Genomic DNA, 21,378 nt, shown 5'->3' with positions numbered 1-21,378 from the left:
AAACCTTAAGCAATATATACTGCCAAACACAGAGGCACAGACACTTTCAAAGGTAAGGTAGGTCATAAAAGGTCGATCTTGGAAGCTACCGTCTATATGGGGATATAGTGGTATAACTTTATTGTAGACCAACTTCTGTTAGGGCATGTACGTGTGTCAGGATAAGTCTCTACAACATGAATGAAACTGACAGTAACGTCCTTTGTACAGATTGAAATGAGAGGAGTAAAGTACACGCACCAAGTAGCAGGCACATTAAAAATTCTAAATTTCTCCAGGAATATTCTAGTTCTTTATACAATCTCACACTGTATAAAATCCTTGATCATTTGTAAAGGGGAATGCGCAACTGCACATGTTTTCACTCTTGGTTATAATGTTCACTTCAAAACAGAGGCAGTGGCCAACTCACATTATCACATTATCATTTCTTAGGTCAATAACTGAACTGTTGAGACTTAATTTTGTTTGAAAGTAAATTGCCTTCATCTAAAGATCTAAAGGCACATTTATGGTCAGTTAGGACAGGGTACAGTACCTGGGTGAAGTATCCCTCCATCTCTCTGAGTTGCAGCAGGTACTCCAGGTGTTCCAGCGACTGGTTGGACCTCTGTACGAGGACGTGAGCCTGCTCCTCCAACAGGTTGTACAGGCGGGTCACTGAGTCCACTGCATCACTGCATTTAGGAAAAAGGCAGATCACAGTAAACAAGTAAATAGATATCAGAAAAAAACAAAAACTGATGATCTCCCTTGAAAAAAAGTCTCAGAGTGACTTACTGTCATGGTCTCAGCCTGGAGGCTCCAGGGTTTTGGTTTTTTGGACTTTCTTGATTTAGTTTTCTGTGTTTTTGGTATTTCTAGTGTCTAGTTTAGTCTTCCCTGTCTTGTGCTCCGTTTCCCCGTGCACTTCCTGTTTTATTTTGTAATTTGGTTCCTTGTGTGTCTCAGTGTTTTGGCTTCCTGTCTTGGTCTTGTTTCTGTGTAGTGATGGTCTGCCCCGCCCTAATGTGTTTCAGCTGTGTGCAATCACCTTGCCTCCTGTGTCGATATAGTCTTTGTGCTCCTCTTTGTCTGTGTTGGTTCGTCTGTTTAGTTCAGGGTTTGTTCACGTCTGTTCATGTCTGTTCTTTGTTAAATAAACTTGCCTGCACCGTCTCCCATGTGTTGGCTGCATTTGGGTCCAACTTACCTCGCAAACCTTGACACTTACCTGATTAAATAATGGCTTCATGGAAAATAACCCAGATATACCAATACTTATTCTAACTGTAAGAAAAGTCTTGGCTTACTAACATATAAAGACACGTACTCATTCATATCTTTATTACGGACACATGTCATGGGGTCCATATGCAGAAAACAACAGCAAATAAAAAGAAATCCACATAAAATCCAATCAAAACAAAAGACATTCCACAATACTCAGACCTTTACATACAGGCTTTACAAGAGAAATCTTATCAGTCATTGAACACACTAGATTTATGAGCCAACATATTTGCTTGTGTGTATAGGTTTTGACACTGCCTGTAGATGTCCTTGTCATCTGATAGGTCATTGGTTATGTAATGTCCTGAATATTCAACACCTGACAGGAAGAAGTGAGCAAATTACAATTTTCTGTCTTCCCAATTTCTGACAATCATAATATTACTCTTGTTTGCATTATATAGCTGTTCAAAACCAGCACTACATGGACAGAAAATCACCAAATCATCTGCATACATAAAGTGGTTAATGAGAGAATTACCAAACACGCACCCTGTTCCACATCCATTTAACTGCAGTGACATATCATCCATATAAATATTAAAAAGAAAAGCAGATAAAATCCCGCCTTGACGAACTCCATTATTCACATTGAACAGATCAGATACAAAATTTCCCCATCTAACCTGCATTGTCTGATGTGCAGACAAGAAAACGTTTCTCACAAGAAATCTAGGAACCCCTCTTTGGTATAATTTAATTTTAATTTAATTTCACACTTTAGAAGCATCAATAAAACACATAGAAATTGTGGAAATTTGCCTTTTACATTTATCTAAAATCTCCTTAAAAGCAAAAACACACATATCAGTTCCATGTCAATTCCATTTAAACCCAAACTGTTCCAGCCTATTTAGTGGGATTCTCTCCAGCACTTTAGATAGGATGCTGGCTAAGGCTACAGGCCTGTAGTTCTCCGAACTGTTTTATTTCCCAGCTTTATCTTTAACCACAGAAACAAGTATAATAGATGGAATGGAGTCAGGTAGAATACCATGGATTAATAACCCAGAAAAACAAATAGCAAGTGAGGGATAAAGCCTATTATTTGCAAGTTTTAGGTGTTCAGCAGTTACATATCCATACCTGTGTCGTTAAAACATCTTATTCCTTTTACTTTTGCTTTTGACTTTTGTACAAAGTCAGATGTGATATTGTGCATGTATTTGAATTTAAAAAATGGCAATATGCTCTACTAACTTATAGTGATCTTTATCTATGTAACAAAGTCAGTGGACAGTGTCACTGTTGGACAATCTCACGATCAATCCAAATCTGTCTGCAGGCCAACCCTTGGGTTTTTCTGCACATGTAAATATAGCAGGTAAGAGCAGGAGTTTTTCCTCAGTGTTTACCTGAGGTCCTCACAGTGGGGATACTTGAGGTCATTCTCCTTCCTCAGCCTCGCCAGGACAGCTCCACCCTCTCTCTGCAGGCTGACCAATCTGCTGTCCTCCAGTACATCCCTCATCAGAGTCCTCTGGCTCATCATGCACTGCTGCACAGTCTGTTGGACAAAACATTAACATTAACAAAACATTTAACATCAGCAAACAATGTGACTCGTTCATATCAAGAACTTTGAAGCACGTCCTGTGCTGCTACAGTATATTGTGAAGATGATCTTGAAAACTTTTCTATGTACTTTCACCAATATATTATTCCCATAAAACTATACTGCTCATACTATATTATCCATGAAGACAGTTGCATAACACAGGGTAAACTCATAACATCACAAGAAAGCAGTCAAAGAACAGCATTACAGTACCTGCACAGTGTCACTCCTCTGGGGCTCCTCTAACCTACTGATGGCTCTCAGCAGCAGGCTGGACGCCTCATGAAGATCACATACAAATGGGAAGAGTTTCTAGAAGATGTGCACACAAATGAACTGTGAGCACAGAAGAGAAAAAACTAGTGCACCGCCTAATGAGAGAGGCAGAGACTCACCTGGTGCAGCTCCATCCAGTCACAGTGGCTGTGAGACAGTGTGCCATCCAGGCGGGAGCTCAGCTGACTCCCCTCCACCAGCTTCAGCAAGGCTTTCATCGTGGTCACCAAGTCAGTCTGCTCGAGGTAACAGAGTAACACCAACATGTTTTCACAGCTTCAGTGTTAATGAACAAAATAACTCTATTTAGCTGCTTTTCCAATCTTTATAACTGAAACAACACTTCCCACTTTATCATCTGTTTAGGAACCAAGCTAATATTTTGGAATCAAGGATAGAGGGCCAGCAATGTTTTAGGTGACTGGGCCCATAATGGTCGTCTGTAGAATTTTTTGTTTTGCTCATATTTTTTCTTCTTTCTTTTTTTTTCTTTCCTCTTACCAAATCTGAACAATGACTACTGTTCATTCAGTATGGTTTTAGCTTAAATGCAAAGACGTCTCATGGTGAAGGCTACTCGAAACATTTTCTTCAATCTTCGAAGATCAGGGGCAGGTTGAAACAGCTGCAGCTGGAGATCAAGACAAAAACACCTGATAGTGACAGTAAAAAGTGTGGCCTGCTGGTGGCACTAGAGGAAAGGTTTTGTGGTGTAGTTTCATAGCAGTCCACCCAATATTTGTCATGATATTCTACTCAAAGAGTCATTAGCATTCATCCTCTGGAGAGTAAGTGTCTGTAGCCATACTGTTTCTTTCTTTTAGTCTGGATCAAAGTGATGTGCGGACAAACCAACTGACATTGGGACATTGCTGTCCCAAGCACGACTAGAAATACACTTTGATCAAAGAGTATTTATAGAAACTTATTCAGATTATAACACTTTGTAAGAAACCAAACAGAAGTCTTTCTCCATATGCAGTGTTCTATAATAAAGCTTGTGAAGGGTGAAACCTGACCTGGACCCCAGGACATCTCTCAGGCCGGGGGCTGCAGTCCTTGTCCACCAGCAGCACCAAAGTGTTCACTGCCTGGGGACTCTGCTCCTGCAACAGTTACACACGCAATTACTGCCATTTAACTACAATAATCCATGTTTCATTTTGAGCAAGAAAGTAAATGGAACTGATATTAACACTAGAAAATTATATCACACTTCCTAATATGAACTGTACTATGCAGTCATTCAATTAAAGGCCAAGTTGTATATCATTATAATATAGGATGCATGCTTGCTTACAGATAAGTGAAGGAAAAACATCTTGTCACATGCTGTTTATGCTCAGGAGACCTCCAGTGTGAGAGCTCTGATCTGCTGTGATGCAGAAATTTGTGTGCTTCTTACCTGAAGTGTCATCAAGGCCTTGTAGAGCTGTGGTTGAGGATGTGTCTTCCTTGCATCAAAAATGAGTGTCATCCCAGCTTCTCTGATTTCTCTCCTACACACAGAGATAAAAGACAACAGTGACCATGACAAAACAGACCACAGAGATGCCAGAATGTCCTTCCGGTATATAAATGTACAGTGGGTTTGTTTGAATCTTTTGGTGGATCATTTGGTTAATTCATTTATTTCTTGATTCGTTCATTGATTCACAGGGATATGGATGTTAACACCTTACCTGGTGATTGAGTGGAAGTAGAGCAGCATCTGAAAGAGCTCCTGGCTTGTTACAGCTGATCTCCATCCTTCGTGGTCTCCATAGAGCTCAACTATTGCCCTGCTTGTCCTGTCTCTGCCGCCTGGTGGGGTTAGAGAGGGAAAAGATCAGGGAACATCTAAAAAGCTGTTCTCTGTTTAAGAGGATTTTTCTCCTGTAGCCATACCAATATTTGGTGAAGAGAGACATTCAGAGAGACAGGTCATTTTGTACTTTGGCACCTCCAGTCTCACATGGAAGTACAGAAAGGGTTCAGTCAAACTATAACGAAGTACAGTTTTCATTAAAGTAGCTATTCTGCATGTTGTCCCAGACATACAAAATAATTAGTTTTCATAGTACTGTGATGTTTTTTCAGGAAGACGCTTAAAACTAAATTTAAAAAGTGCAAAAACAATGGTGGCCTGACAGACAACAGTGCGAGTATGCTACCTGATACTAGCATAAGAAAGGAAATAATAAAGGACCAAAAAGCTAAAGGAAAATATGAGAAGACAGCTAAAGTAAAGAGTAAGAACTACTGTCGGTAGGTAGATTAGTTTGACTGCAATTTCAAAAGAGAAAAGAGAAAAAGAATTGAAAGAAAAGCATTGATAACATGACAAAAGACAATTAAATACACACAATTCACCTTTGAATTAAAACAAGTAATTACTTTTTTTTCTGTGTTGTCATTTTAAACACTTTGACAAACTATGTAGCTCTTGAAGCTGACAAACCATGTATGTGGGTTATAATGAGTATTGTGGCTGTTGATGTAATTTACTGCATCTCAAATTAACTTACCTGTGAGAGATGCTACTCCCAGATAGAGGGGGTGAGATCTGGGGTCTGGAGATCCTAGGGGGAGATGGTCTGGTCTGGGATGAGCAGAGGCAGACTGGGACATCCTCTGTGTGTCTGCTGCTGGAGGTGGATCTGTCTGTGACAGGTTCTCTGTCTGACAGCTATGTCTATCTGGAATGACCATTTTCCTCCTGTTGATCTTGGGTGAAACCAGTCCAAAGGCTGTGCTGTTTTTACATTTGACCACATGAAGCTGGGGAATCTCTGCTAAGGAGTCAGTATTTTCTCTTCTCCTGACATTTTGACCTTCAACAATGACCAGTGCACACTTCTCGGAGGTGTCCACCACCGCTGTGGAGAGGGAAGAGCATCTTCCATCTGACCTACATTCTTGTCTGTTTTGTGGCACTGTAAGACACTTTGGAATCATCCCTGTGGTTCTGTTTCGAAGTCTTTCACGAGGCTTGAGGGTCATGCTCATCCCTGAAATCTCACTTGAACTAAACAGTAATCCATGGTGTTTGGCAGAGATCACATCTGACTGTTTAGGATCGTTTGAACTTGAGGAATCTCTATCAGTGTTTATCCACGTTCCTGCTGCTGAAGTTTTTCTGTTCACACTGTGTAAATAGCTAGAAGGTTTGGCAGCGTGTGCATCCCCTGGTTCCCCGAATGGCACAGTGGTTTTTTCAGGCGCCTGCTCTGGTAGCCCACCATATTTTAAATGATTTGTGGCCCTGTACTCCAGACAGTGGGCAGTGATTGAATCTCCTGGTTTCCAATATGGAACAGTGTTTGCTTCTCCTGATTCCTTACAGATGGTTCCACTAACAGGGACAGGAGACTGGTTTTGGATCCCATGATCATGTGTCATTGCTTGAACATTACACCATGGATCCCCTGCTTCAGTCTCTGGTGGCTTCTGTCTGTCATCACACACAGAGAAATCACAATCCTCCTCCAGCACAGCTAACATATCCCCCCTCTTCTCCTGGCCAAAGGTAACAGGGTTTTGTATAGCAGCCTGGTAGGAGTCCCTGTATCGACATCTCAGCTCCTGAGCTCTGGAAACCTTCCCGCCCTGTCTCCTTGTCATGCAGGGGGTACAGGGTTTCTCAGAGAAGCGGACAGTGCGGACACACTGAGAGGGTTCAAGGGAGTTGTGGTGAGTGTGGTGTGACTGGGAATGGTGAGGAGCAAATGGAGGTCCTGCTTCTGTGGAAATGTTGGGCGTTAATGATACAAGAGCCTCTGATCTTGAAGGACTATGTGTTTGTGATTGTGCCTGAGCTGATGTCTGTGTGTTTGGGTGCCTTTGTGTTTGCCTGTATGACTCTGTTTGTGCATGTGGTTGCATTTGTGCTTGTTTCTGTGGATATTTTTGGATTTGTGCTTGGGTTTTTGTGTGTGGCTGCCTTTGCACTTCTAATTTCTGTTGTTCTTCTGTTACTGACTGAGCTTTAACAAAAAGCATAGTTGCCTGCAGTATATCGATATATTCTCCTTCTGCAGCAGCTTGGCCTGCTGGCCCGCTGCGGCTTGAATCTTGCAGGTTTGTGACTTTATGTTTATCTTGCCCTTTAGTTTCAGAAACAATCTGAATCTTATCTGCACCTCTGCACGTATTTGTACTTGCAGGAGTGCATGTACCTGAAACTGTGCTTGTTTTTGTAGCTGTGTTTGGATCTGTCCCTGTAAAACGGCTGTCCCATGTATTTGGGGAGACCCAGCCTATAGGCTTAGGCTCCGTGTCAGTTTCTTTCTCTTTGACCAGCCTAGCTGAAGAAGCAGCACTAGTATCGACCAGGCAGAGTGACACAGCAATGCCGTGCTTGGCTGGACATATTCTGGTCTCCACAGAGAAGGCAGAGGGGTGTGAATTTGTTAAAACTGAATTTTGAATGGTTACATTACACTGTGCAGATTCCTTTGCTGGAGACAGAGGAAATGAACGATTTGATGAAGAATTCTCAGAAAAATGAGGAAGAGGTGGAGGAAGTGGAAACGGAGGTGGTAAAGGAGGATATGAAGGAGGAACAGAGGCCATACTAATCCCAGCACACTCTGGCACGCCCACAAAATCAGGCAGAGCCACCCGTTCCCATGGTAACCTCACCACGCCCTGCTCGGTGGCAAGTAGGCACTGGCCGAGAGGTGTTCCATGGCGGCCCTGGTTGATCTCCTTTAACCAATCACAGCTGAATATACAAGGATAGGAAGTTTCAGGGATTGGGGTCTCCTCCACTACCTCTGCTCTAAGGCCCTCCTCTTCCAGGAGGCTGGAGACCACAATGCGAGCTGACTGGTCACAAAATGGTGTCACCTGGAGGTAAAAGTCACCTGGCTGAAGTAGCAGGGGGTTGAGGGGAGCGAGGTGGATGACAACTTGGTCATGCAAACACAGAGGCCAGCCCTCACAGAGGAAAAGTACATCAGAGTACTGATCCTAAAAGAGAGAAAGACAAATATATCAAGATTTTTATTATGATATTAAGTCCAGCAGGAGGATCTCAGTGCAGCTTTGTATGTTTTACTTTTTGTATGTATGTCTCTTGACTCAACACTGCAGAGTTCAAGACAGTGACTTACACATGCAGCCTGCTGCACAATGTTCAAGATCTGCTCGGCTGGGACCAGGAACTCCAGCAGGCACCGCAGGGCGTCTCCCTGATAACGACCATCAATGATTTGGAAGAGCTGACTGAGAAGAGTGGGGGCGGTGGCCTCGAAGGGTGGGTACAGCACCGAGAGCAAGTTCTGGATCGAGCCTTCCAGAGAATCAAGGTTCTGAAGAGACACAGGAGAGAAAGCAGAGGCTTAGGAAAATCATTGTTTATCAGTTTCAAGGTCGAAAAGCCATCTTCCGTGAGTGACAGTGTACGGTAATGCACCACTTGGATGAAAACTTAGTTCAAATGGAAATAGTCACTAACTTCTCAAACTTAAACCTTACGATGTGATGCAATTTCACATACCACTCGCATATTCACATGTTCAAGGAAGATGCCAAGGAAGACAATAACATAAACGAGTCACTGCAAACTGCGAAATACTATGCTACTATATTACTTTGACTTTAGCATGAAATGTTTATGCCTTTTGAATGAAATCTTTATGTTCAGTCGCTGGTACTCTGGAACTAATGATTATGTTTGTTTTTTGATTAATTTATTAGTATAAAAAATGTCAGAAAATCGTGAAAACTGTGCATCACAGTTTCATAAATGTTAAGTTTCACAATTATATAAAACAGCAGCAGAAAAGCAGTAAATTCTCACATCTGAGAAGCCAGAACCAACAAATATTTTAAATGTGTTTGCTTTATAAACGATGATAAATCAAATTCTTTCAACTGACTCAATTTATCATGTTGCCTCCTCTTCTTCAATTCTGTTTACTACAGAAGTCAACAAAAACATTTACATAAACACAGTCAGTAACCTTTGCCTCTAGGGGTCTCTCAAAACAATGAAAAAGGCGACATTGGGTGACGTCATGAAATAGTGTGGGATCATGGGAGTTGTTGTCTTCATCCCCATCACCATTAGCTCCTCCCGGTTTGGATTCCTTCAGTGTCAGTGGTTCAGGAAATCAAACAGACCCGGTGATTAGAACCATTAAAAACACTGAATAAAGCAGTTTGACATTTAAAGTCAGTGTTTGAGCGACACTAACATTTGTTCTGATTGTTTCTCTGATAACTTATGAACCAGACGTTCAGGAGGTTTTTACCAGCAGCTGAATTATCCACAGAGGTGTCCTCCTCTCCATAACAAACACACCAGGGGAATAAAACCAGTAGAAACACCCAGAAAGCTGTTTCACTTTAAACTTCAGAGATTCACAGACGCTCTTCAGTGACACAGGACAGGACGTCTCCAGCAGCTGGGAGCTGAGCTGTCTAACATTTCCTCAGTTTGTTTCCCTGATAACTTTAGATCCAGACGTCCGACGACTAAAATCCTTCATCTGGTTCAAATAATGAGTGAAAACCACCAAGTGCATGTAAAAAATGTATCTAAGTCAATGCTGAGCTTCTGGTAGGAAACCAAACCACTGACACATGATCATATAGGATATGATGTCATTGACAGGAGACTACATGCATTACCATATTAGAATTACATTTTTCTCTAGGTTTGAGAATTGATAGAAATATATGAACACAACTCAAAAAAATATATAACATAGGTCTAGTCATTATTAGACATTTTAATGTGGAAAAGTTACAGATTATATATATCCTCTGTGATGTGCAGCAATGCTACACAACAGGAAACCTGGAGTCAGTCACTTTCATCTGACTGAGGTCTTACAGTAAATTACAGAGGCCTTGTCCTCAACCTCCTGACCTGCTGAGAGAATAGCTACACAAACTCATCATTAAACATATATTCAGCCAGCCTGTCAGCAAACAACCAAGTAAACACAGTGTGTGATGGCTGGTCTCAAGGCTAGCTAGCCTCCTGGTTTATAGTTTCACATTCCCTTTGACCTGAACTCATGGCCCGCTACCCACTTTTAGGCCCTGCTTTATTTAGCTTGGCAAAGGCCACGGCAGCAGACCTCAGGGGTTAATGTATATATACATGCATGGAGTCTCTGTGGGGAGATATATGGCATCAGGAAGGGTGATGTGTGAATGTTGACACATAGCATGAATGCTGCTGCCCTTTTTTCCCAGGTATGTGTTCAGTGATTTTTACTGTATGTGATAACACCAATGTCAGTGTAGGGAAAGAAGCAGAGGAAATGCTTCATGGTTCAACATTTACGTTTATTCACTTTCTGTCACAGCATGATATGTAACGGAGAGATATGCCATTGGTATCAATCTTTTCCTCTAATTCTCAGTCAGAAAGGAAGTATTTCCCAAAGTGTCCAACTGTTCCTTTATTTGACATAAAAACAAGAACCAGGAGAACAAGACAAAACTGTGATCACAACAAAAAACCCACCAATCACACATTTAAAACTGGGTTCATATCAAAAGATGTTCAAGTCATATTTTGATTTTCTCGTTGTGATTTTGTTAAATCATTCCACACAGCTCAATGGTTCACAGCTGCAGTGATGAGGACAGACAAACGTGCAGATGGAAACAGAGAGGGGTGTGTCAGGGCTTGATGAATTATGTCCCCTCACACCAACACTGGCTCACTGCCTCTCCAGCCCTCTTATCTGTTGTGCATCTCCTACTCTGCACCTTTGAAAGGGCAAATCTTTGAAAAGGCCTTAAGACTTGCACTCTATACTAAATGGACTTTCTAACTGTTCTTTTCCTTATTCTGTGTCTGGATGTTTGTTGTTTCTAATGTATCTCCCACTGCCTGTCCCCTTTTTTTTGTCAAGCAACAATGCTCATCACCACCCCCTCTATCTCATCCTGCGACATTATCATCTGAAACCGAACTCTGAAGCTGGACTCTCAGCCTGTCTGCAGCCCTGACAGCTCCACAAACAACACAGTGACTCAGAGCTTTCTGGTCAGTCCTGCCACACCCTGCTGGGACAAAACACAGCAATGGTCATCATGATAACACGAAGGAGGAGGAGGACAGTAATGGAAGCAGTGGGTATGGCTGTCAAATAAGTGGGGGGTGAGGATGGTTGGAGGCTCAGAAGCACATTATGTACTGTGAGCAATTTTAGCTCAAAGCTCATGAATTTTAAATTCATTGTTTTCCCATCCTGAAGACAACGAGCACCTGCTTCATCATCAAATAATGTCAGTGACTTCCACTGTTTTTCTCACTTAGGGACTCTATATTTGGGCTGATGATATTTGACAAAGGTCAGCTTGAAAATAGCTGAAATGTAAATGTGATCTTAAGAAGGAAACTGATGCTGTGTGCTCTCTACTGGATGAATAAACATGCCAAGGCTAAAAAGCCTTTGTAGAGCTTATGAGAGTGAAATTTAAATTTAATGAACTCTGCTGGTAATATGAGTCAGCTGGTTACTGGTTACTCTATGTCAGTTATTTAAATACTGACTTGAAAATGTAATGCTGTAAAACCATGAATGCATTGTTGAGTGTGTGTGTGTTTATTTGAGAGTCTGTTTCCAGTATGTGGTGTATGAGCTGTATGGACCTGTCTCTCTGCCCGGGCCAGCACACTGTTGCTGCAGATTCACACAGCTCTATATAAACACCCAGACCTCTCTCACTCAGCCACTGAAATAAATGACGATGCTCACATTACTCTGGATAAGATGTCCCAGAGCGCGAGCTGAAGACAGTTTGACAATCTCTGCCCAGTATCATTATGAAACAGAAATAGTCTTTGAACATTCCTGATGTCAGGCAGCTTCCTGCCTGGACAAGAACAAAATATTTTACAATGAAAAAAATAAAAGCATCCATGGTGACTTCATACATTCCTGTGGGACTTTTATCCCCTTCTGCAGTGTGTCTTGAACTGTGACATTACTGTTTTTAGATGACATGCAGTAAAAGTCCCCGGCCTGGTTTCAAACAAGGATGTTGCGACTACATGATACACATCCACTAAAGTAGGCCACCAGGTGACTCCATTGTCCCTTTATAATATATATCATCTCTATATATAGTTATTCACATTTGTTACCCCCCCCCCCCCAATTTGCCCTGTCTGACTTTTCACTGACTCTCAAGGACTCTCAACTCCTTGCGCTGTCAATTGACACACTGGGTCAGGTGAGCCAACATATTGGACATGTTGCCGCTAGCATGAACAAAACTTCACTGGTTTACTGACGCAAGGCTTTTTTGCACATAACCTGAGCGGAACAATACACACATGCCCCGAACCGAGACAAGCAAACCGAATGGGATGGATTTCTTTCATGAACTGTTCCATCCCTAATTTCAACCGTGGTAATAGATGAGGACTAACTACATCTTGGAAAGACTGAAAACAACAATACTGTCACTATAAATTAATCTTGAATTCAGGATTAGGAGTTTATGAGGGACAGAAATAGAAAATTAACTGGAAAAAATATTAAAAGCATTTGATTCCAGAAATGACAATGTTCATGACACTAACTTCAACTTCATTATTTATATAATTACTGTACATCCCATCAGTTTATGAAGTATCCTCACAAGTAACATTCTTGAGAAATATGTAAAGGACAATAAGCACAACTGATGTGATTTGGCCAAACTTCAAAGCATTTCAGATGCTGATAGAGCTTCTAAATAAGAATGAAAAGAGTCGGTTTCCTGTGTTTACATCTGTGGTTTACCATCTGAGCTGATATACACAGATTCCCGACTGGATTACACAAACTATTTAAAATGCTGCTGTCTGCTGCCCACACAGAGAAAAGCTGAAGGACAGAAATGAAGGGAGGAGTTTTTTATCTTCTGAGTGTTATGGAATGATCTCCATCAGTCTGGACTTTTCAGGAACTTTGATCAAGATTTGTCTTTTCAGTCATACTGTGATCACTTCTGTCCACTCAGCTTGACATTTTTGGACTGAAGTCGAGGATGAGCTTCAAGTGTTGTAATTCCACCCATAGTAAAAAAAAAACAGGAACTGGGAGGTGCTGTGAAATAAACAAGGTTACAATGCACAACCTCAAAAACAAACTAAAACAGCAGACATTTTGCCTCTGCTCTGTTCTTTTCAGCAGGAAGGACTCCCTCACTAACATGTGATGACCTGGGTGTGTCTTCAGCCTGCTGCTCTGCTGAGCCATTCACTAAAAAAGATAACTTTCTGACAGACAACAGCTCTCTGCAAACATGTGACCTGACCAAGAACTACTGACAGTGACAAACAATCTTAACTATTTTGTCATTTGGACAAAAATTCAATTGTGCAATAAACAGATTAGCGCTGACGCAAAAGCTGCGCGAGTGACAAACCACAGAACAATCAATAAAGCACAGCAGAGTGTCGCACCAGGAACGTTTCACAATGCGTGAACTGATGAAGAGTTAAAACAGATTGAGATTCTTTCATGGTGAAAAGCAACATGTCAAAACTATTCAAGAACTTCTTTCAGCTTTGAACTAATATCCAACCCTCAACCCTCAACTACAATTAAATTACTAATTAGCATAATTAAGGGCCCCTCTTTACTATGTTTTATTCCTGTTTGTCTTCTGTGTTGAAGGACCCATATTTAAATTTTATTGAAATTTTATCCCCAAATTACGTTTATTTATTAGGATTTATCTTTTTCCTTTATTGTCACTATAGAAATAGAGACGTGAAATGACAACACACACTGTATCAGATCTTTTCTCTTTTTAACCTCTGCCAAGGAGATTATGTTTTCATCCGTGTCTGTTTATTTTATATTCTATCTATTATCAGCAGGATTACGCAGAAAGTACTGAACCGGTTTGAACTGAACTTTGTGCAGGGACGGGGCCTGGGCCAGGGAGGAACCACTTATTCTAGGACAGATGCAGCTCATTCATTGTGAATTTTATTTTGTTTCAATGAAGTCTGGTGTATGTTGTTTGACATTAGCCTTGGTGGAGGTCTGCGCTCTCTGAGTGTCCTTCTAGTTGTGTAAATATTTAATATTCTGTGCTATTTAGAACTTCTGTAAATCTGCAGCATGAAAAGATATATATATAAAAAAAGGTCCCAAATTCCATCTTGTGTCAGGGGGGCTTCACTTTTCTGGAGTAAATGGATGTACCTAATAGATGTTGTACCTTTTAGCCTAAAAGCTGCACCGTTAGACTAAAAGGTACAAACAAAGTTAAAAAGTTTTTTTTCTTTTTAAATCTTCTTTCGTTCTTTTTCTGAATGCAGCATTTTGTGGGTCTCTACCTCAACACACCTGATGACACCTGAGCACAGGCACAAACCATATAACCCTGGAGCTGGACATAAACACTGAGCAGAGCTGCTGTACATGACCACTGAGACACTGGAAGGGCCAGACAGTATATTTAGTAGCTTCACGGGGATCTGCAAATTGGAGCTTGCGGAAGGAAAACACTAATCATGTTGACCTCGATCAGCAGGACGGTTTGAGGGTGGCAGAAAAGCAGCAGTCAGGACGCAGTGAGGCCTGTGTTTAAGTCATTAAAAACACGTCAGGGAATCATGAATGAGCTGAGGCTTTAAGCACATCTTTAAACTAATCATGAGTGAGCTGACGTGTCTCCGCTCTTTCTCTCTCTCTCTTTCTGTGTGTGTGTGTGTGTGTGTGTGGCGTGTTATTACAGCAAAGTGAGACTTAGCTTTCACTGACACACACGTCTCATCTGTAATTAGCCCACAGCTGTGCTTAAAGTAACTCACACCAGCAGATTTCATAATTAACAAGCAGAAATGATTACATACATAAAAAACACAGATTAACAACGCTCTGTCACACTCATCACACCTCACACTGAAATACATGACATTCAATCTTTTTAATTCTTAAAGGTGTACTGGCACCTAAAGATCACATAATTATCCTATCACATGATTTAGGAGTCATAATAACAAAAAAAATCCTGGAGAAATTTTGAATGTGCCTGCTGCTTGGTGCGTGTACTTCACGTTTCAATCCGTACAAAGGGCGTTACTGTCAGTTTCATTCATGTCGTAGAGACTTATTCTGACACTGACCTCAGTCACTGCAGGTGTCACTCAAAAAGCCTTTTGAAGTTGTAACGACTGGCAAAAATAACCTCACACTGATGGTTTCAAACCCAGATTTGTCCCCACAAGCATAGCAAGACATGTATACACAGATGTACATGTATACACACATACATTCCCTAACAGAAGTTGATCTGCAATAAAGCTATACCACTATATCCCCATATAGACGGTAGCTTCTAAGATTGAACTTTTATGACCTACCTTACCTCTAACCTTTTTGAGACTCTTATTTTGAAAGTGTCTGTGCTTCTGTGTTTGGGAGTATAAATTGCATAAGCTTTTGTACAACAGAGTGAATAATTCCCTCTTACCATGTTATGACTTTTATTTTGAAGGTTAATCCATTGGAGATAGTGTTTGTGTGTTTCTGTCAATATGTGTGTGTGTGTATGTTTGTGTGTGTGTGTGTGTGTGTGTGTGTGTGTGTGTGTGTGTTTGTGTGCAGCAGTAGAGCTGCCCAACAGAACCTCCAGTAAGTTCTTTTTACCTGGTTGAGACTCTTATTTTGAAGGTGAATATCAAAAAAGTAAAATAGTGTTTGTGTGTGTCTGTCAATGTGCGTGTGTGCATTGTTGTGTGTGGCAGTAGAGCTGTCTACCATACAGCCTCCAACAAGCTTGTGTTGCCAGGTTGAGACACTTATACAGTTAATATGCACATGGGATTGATGGAGTTTGTGTGTCTTTTAAACTAAACTAGGAGGCTCCAGGTAAAGATGATTTGTAGTTTTGCAAACAGGGCTGTTGAGCTGACTGTTGTGTATTTTCCATTGACTCACTAGCAGGGGACAAGACGTCTTTCTGCTGAGAGAAAAGATACTCCTGGTCAACACAGGAACAAATACCCAAACATTGAGGTCACTCCCAGAGCAGGAATAGTCGGGTTAATGGACTCTGGTTCCAACAACATGGAGCATTTGCAGGAAAGAGGTTGGGAAAAACACACACACACACACACACACACACACACACACACACACACACACACACACACACACACACACACACAGAGCCCTGCCAAATCAAACCTACAGGAGAGCTGGGCGGGCATTTTAAAATTCAGCTCCCTACCGAACATCATCCTCCCAGTCGGTGAGTGCCAAACAAAATCAACTTTATGTATAAGCAGGTCACACCGTCTCTGCAGCCAAGTGTGTAACAACACATAGAAAATACATTCATTTAGGAATTTCCTCATTAGGATCTGCAGGCTGAGATTCTCAACAGTAAACACAGACCTTCTCAGATCAAATCTCTACATCAGATGGCGCTGATCTCCAACGTTACCTCCCTGACGCTGTAGGATGGTTTCTTCATACCAGATCCGTTCTAGCTCTTGAATGACTTGCATTCCAGTAAGTGGGGATCCAGGAAAGAGGCAGATACAGTGGCTGGTTTGTGGAATCTGTCTCTATGCTTGGTAACCTGAGACCTTCACCTTGAGTCCAAACACTCCTGCAGAGAGCAGCAGCCAGTATAAGCTATGGGAGCTATGCTGTGTGTGTGACACAGTCAGAGTACGTGCATGTTTCAACATAAAGGGCTGCTTGTCAGGACATAATAAATAAATGATGCTGCAAGACAATTTAAAAAGGAAACAGTGCTGTACCTGGAATGTTTCACTTTCCACTGACTTTCATGATTTTTTTTCCAAACTCAAATTAGTGAAAAATACCCATTACATGTTTTCAGGGTGAAAGGTGATGTCTCAATGAACTGTTTGTCCAACCAATAGTTCAAAACCTTAGGGAATCAGAAAATCTTAATCAGCTGATGTTCAACATTTTTGCTTGATAAATGACAACAAAAGTAATCAGTTATCAAAATGAATCAGCTGATCCATTAATCAACAGTTACTCAAGAATTTCAAGTCAACTTCTAAAGCAGGAGAAGCAAGAAGCTCCTCTCCCTCCTCCGCCATCTCGCTCAGGAAAATGATGAGCTGAATGGCACAAAACAGAAACTCCACAGGACCTCCAACACCCTCTGACAGGTTTGTTCATATGACTACAGCCTCAGGGTTCGACAGAGAGATGTCAAAGCTATAAATTAGTAAAATGAAATCAAAGGTCTTAGCCTGTTAGTAACAGCTACTCTATAACAGCCAGAGAGGAAAGAGGATGTCATCTAAGATTCAATTTTAAAGTTTAAATATGATTCAACATGTATTCCTTATAACCACTGAAAAAAAAAAATTCCTGTGTTCACTCTGAACAAAGACAGAACAGGGTGGAAATAAAGGCGTCTCACAGCAAACTGAGCAGACTGTAACATTACCATTTTCCTGTTCGTGTGCTGTCATTCCCATTCATCACAACAGCAGCGGCAGCTGAAATAATCCAAAAGGAGGGATGGTCGTCTACAGAGCTGCTGCTGCTGCTCCGAGGCTGCTGGACCAAAATGTAATCCATTCTGCCCAGACACTCGTTCACAGCCCAGTGAGTGTGGACAACCTTAAGCCAGCTGGACGAGCATTCGTTGAGTCCTCAGCTGCACTGCACTTAGTCTGTGATTTGTCTTGTTTCCTCCTTCACTCTCTCTCTCTCTCTCCCTGTCTGATTTATTGTGCTCTTTCTGCTTTCTGTCTCTGCTTCTCTGTCTCTCTCTGTTTGCTCTCTTCCTCTCGCAGCACCTCGAGTGCCGGGCACTATGTTTGTCTGAGAGGGGCAGTGTGACCAAACACGAGGAGGGCTGAGAATGGGAGGGAGAAAGAGAGAGAAAAGAGATAGAAAAGGGAGATAAAAGAGAAACCTCCAAGTACATGCAAGCACAATTCTTTTTAAATTTTTCTTTGTATTATCTTCTCTCTCTCTCACACACACACACACACACACACACACAAGAAATCACAATGCTTTTACAATCATGCAGACTGGACATAAATAAATACAAATACATTTTAAAATATGTAAAATGTACTGTTTAATCATATGGACCTTTACTTATGCTTCTATACACTGAACCTGTATTTACTTAACCAATACTTCCACAGTACACATGAGCAGCTTTTAGGTCTCAACTAAGAATTAGAAAGAAAAAAAGACAAAACACAGTTAGCTCTTTTTCTCATTTCATTCATCTGTCCAAACCTCTAAAATCAGAACGGAATCAATCAGCTTCCCAGAGGGCTGATCCGCTGGCTAACACAATCAAAGCCACAGCAGCATGTCCTTGATATACTCAATGCTGTCACCGTGGCAGCAAAACCACCATCCACCACTGCCTCTCTCTCCCTGTCAAAAGATCATCGCGAGGACAAACTGAAAGAGGGCATCGACAATGTGAACAATCAAAAAGTGGGAAGAGAGGAGACACATGAATTCTGAAGAGGCTTCATATTAATCACATTTAACTTGCGTATATACAACACAAACAAAAAGCTGAGTTAAAGTTAAGGTATTTCAAAGAGTAATTGAAACAAGAGAAGAGACGGAGCAAAGCAGGACTTGAGGAGAAGAGAAGACGTGAGAAGGAAAGAAAAAGAGGCGATGATATCGGGTGAAACATCATACGGACGGCAGCTGCTGTGAACCAGTAGCAGGAAGATCTTGTGTCTGTATGTTTGAACTGGTCATGTCAAAGAAGAGACAAAGAGTGACAGAGAGAGATAGACTGATAGTGAAGTCTCTCTCTCTCTCTCTGACCCAGAGTGTGAGACAGACGAGTCCATGCAGCACATTCCTGTAGAGCTTTTTCTTTTTTTTTTTTTTGATCAAGGTCTTTTTTATTTTCAAACATGTTACCAAAAACATACAACTTCAACATGGGACAGTTAAGTCACAAGAAAGTTTCGCATGCTCACAAGAAAGTAGGCTTATTCATGGGAGGCCGATTAGGGTAAAACACCATGAAAGTGTGCACATACACATCAAATTAACCACATACACAATGAAAACTTCACGTGCACACCAAAAACATGCATATACACACTGCGCATATACACACCCCACTATCTTAATACAGCGTGATAGAGACTGCTTGTGTGTGTTAATGTACTGACTTCTGGATACGTATGCGCTCATTGCGCTGGCACTGGTGGACCCCCTAATGGTGTATCTAATTTTTTTCTAGGTGAATATGACATATAACGTCTCTAATCCACTGGCCGTATGTTGGAGGGGTAGCATCCTTCCATTTGAACAAAATAAGCCTCTGGCCAACAGAGAGCAAAAGGCTATTATATAGCACCCAGGGAGAGGAGCATCCACCAGAACCACACCAAACAGTGAAATCAGTTTGGATGCGTCTATTGTTTTCCCACATATTTTTGAGAATGTCTCAAAGATAGAAAAATTTTACAGTTTGGGACATGATCAAAACATGTGTAGCAGTGTGGCGGGATTTTGCTTGCTTCGATCACATGTAGGTTCAATATCCGTCTTAATCTTAGATTGTGTGTCTTTGGTCCAGTGAAGACGATGCACTATTTTAAACTGAACCGCAGTGTGCCTAAGGCATATCGAGGAGGAGTAAATTCTCTGTATAATTTTTTGCCAGATTGCTTCTGAAATTGTTTCATCTAGGTCCGTTTCCCATTTGTTTCGGAGAGAATCCAGATTGTTCACATTATGTGTGTTAAGTAATGTGTAAATGCTGCTTATAATTTGTTTTGAGTCAACTTCACATTTAAAAATTGTGTCTAGCAGAGTTACAGGAGGGCACAATGGGAAGCAGGCAGAGTTAGAGGCCATAAAACCTCTTAGTTGTAAATAGCTGTAGAAATGGGACATATGAAGATTCAATTTCTGTGCTAACTGTAAAAAGGAGGCAAACCTGTTTCATATATAGAGATCATATAGTGCACCAATTCCATTTCTTGACCAGATACGAAAAGCCTCGTCCATCACTGATCCATCCAGGTTTTGACTGAATGGATAACAACTGGATTAGAGGTGAAGGTTGACATAGGCTGATTAAACTGTAATTTGGAACATACGTAGTTAAGTTACTGGGGAAGTAGACCCAATGGATGCCCTCTCCAGCACCACCCATTCAAGACTATGTGACAGTGACATCATTCCCCATCCAATACAACAGTTCTCTTATAGTGGCAGCCCAGTGGTAGTACATAAAATTTGGAAGTGCCATACCTCTCCTCTGCAATATGTTTTTATTGATCCTGGGTGTTTTTTTATGCCATGTATACGATAATATCTGATCATTCAAATTGGAAAAAAAACATAGGAAGACATTGGAATAAATAAATAAATTTAGGGAGCACATTCATCTTAATTGTATTGATCCAACCCCCTAAGCAGAGAGGCCGCTGGTCCCAGCGCTCAAGGTCTTGCTTAAGATCAGATAACAGGGGTTGATAGTTAGCCTTATAGAGATCATTGTGGTGTAATCCATATACCTAAATATTTGAATTTTTTAGGGCGGATTTTAAAGGGAGCTGAACCAAAATGCATCGCATCCACAGAGATAATAGGCATAAGTCCACTTTCCCGAAGGTTAATTTTATAACCAGATATTCTTCCGAACTTTGCAAGTAAAGCCAGTATTCCAGGAAAACTTGACAGGGGGTCCGTTATAAACAATAACATGTCATCTGAAACTTTGTGCTCTGAACTAGCCCGGTGAATCGCCTTGCTAGAAGTGCTCTGTCTCAGAGCTGGTGCCAGCGGCTCAAGTGCAACAGCAAACAGGAGCGGTAAAAGAGGGCATACCTGCCTCGTACCCCGTTTGAGCTAGTAGGTGGATAGGTTGTTATTGGTGCGTACTGCAACCACTGGAAGAGTATACAGAATTTTAATCTTTTTAATTTAGGGTTGAAATTAAAAACCTCTAGGGTCTTGAAAAGATAGTCCCACTCCACCTGATCAAACACTTTTTCAGCATCGAGTGAGAGTAACACCTTAATATTCCCAGGATCGGGTGGAGAGGGACCATAAAGGATGTTATTAGTAATCGCCTAATGTTGAAAAAGGAGTAACGATTTTTTATAAATCCTATCTGATCTGTAGAGCTTTTTCAGTACATCAAAAAGTCACAAACTGTGTATGAGAGTGACACCTGCACATGCAACTTCACAACTGTGACCTGAGTTTGGAGCTTCAACACTTTTTAAATATTAAAATTTGTGTGAAACACTGAGTATTGAGAACTGTCTTGTATGAATGAAGGAATGAATGGTTTTGATGTGTCATACACCT

The 21,378-nt window shown here is 41.2% G+C and overlaps 1 protein-coding gene across 1 annotated transcript in view; it reads right to left on the bottom strand.

The window, feature by feature from the left end:
• The window catches only part of LOC111219186, a gene marked incomplete at its 3' end in the record, with an annotated part of 30,804 nt that extends 13,107 nt beyond the window's left edge, over positions 1–17,697 (bottom strand). Inside the window, exons 1-12 of the mRNA XM_022741800.1 lie at positions 17,501–17,697; positions 8,203–8,400; positions 7,730–8,059; positions 6,565–6,754; positions 5,614–5,964; positions 4,789–4,909; positions 4,512–4,605; positions 4,126–4,212; positions 3,226–3,342; positions 3,044–3,142; positions 2,628–2,779; positions 539–677 (exon numbers count right to left, since the gene is read on the bottom strand). Of these exons, the coding sequence (XP_022597521.1) occupies positions 539–677; positions 2,628–2,779; positions 3,044–3,142; positions 3,226–3,342; positions 4,126–4,212; positions 4,512–4,605; positions 4,789–4,909; positions 5,614–5,964; positions 6,565–6,754; positions 7,730–8,059; positions 8,203–8,400; positions 17,501–17,503 (1,881 nt within the window). The remainder of the gene's footprint in view (positions 1–538; positions 678–2,627; positions 2,780–3,043; positions 3,143–3,225; positions 3,343–4,125; positions 4,213–4,511; positions 4,606–4,788; positions 4,910–5,613; positions 5,965–6,564; positions 6,755–7,729; positions 8,060–8,202; positions 8,401–17,500) is intronic.
• Between the last annotated feature and the right edge of the window lie 3,681 nt (positions 17,698–21,378).

This window comes from Seriola dumerili, unplaced genomic scaffold (assembly GCF_002260705.1).
Source record: "Seriola dumerili isolate Sdu_G_001 unplaced genomic scaffold, Sdu_1.0 BDQW01000056.1, whole genome shotgun sequence".
Classification (NCBI taxonomy): Eukaryota; Metazoa; Chordata; class Actinopteri; order Carangiformes; family Carangidae; genus Seriola; species Seriola dumerili.
Note: the sequence above shows the minus strand (reverse complement) of the source record. Positions and strands in the feature narration are given on the sequence as shown.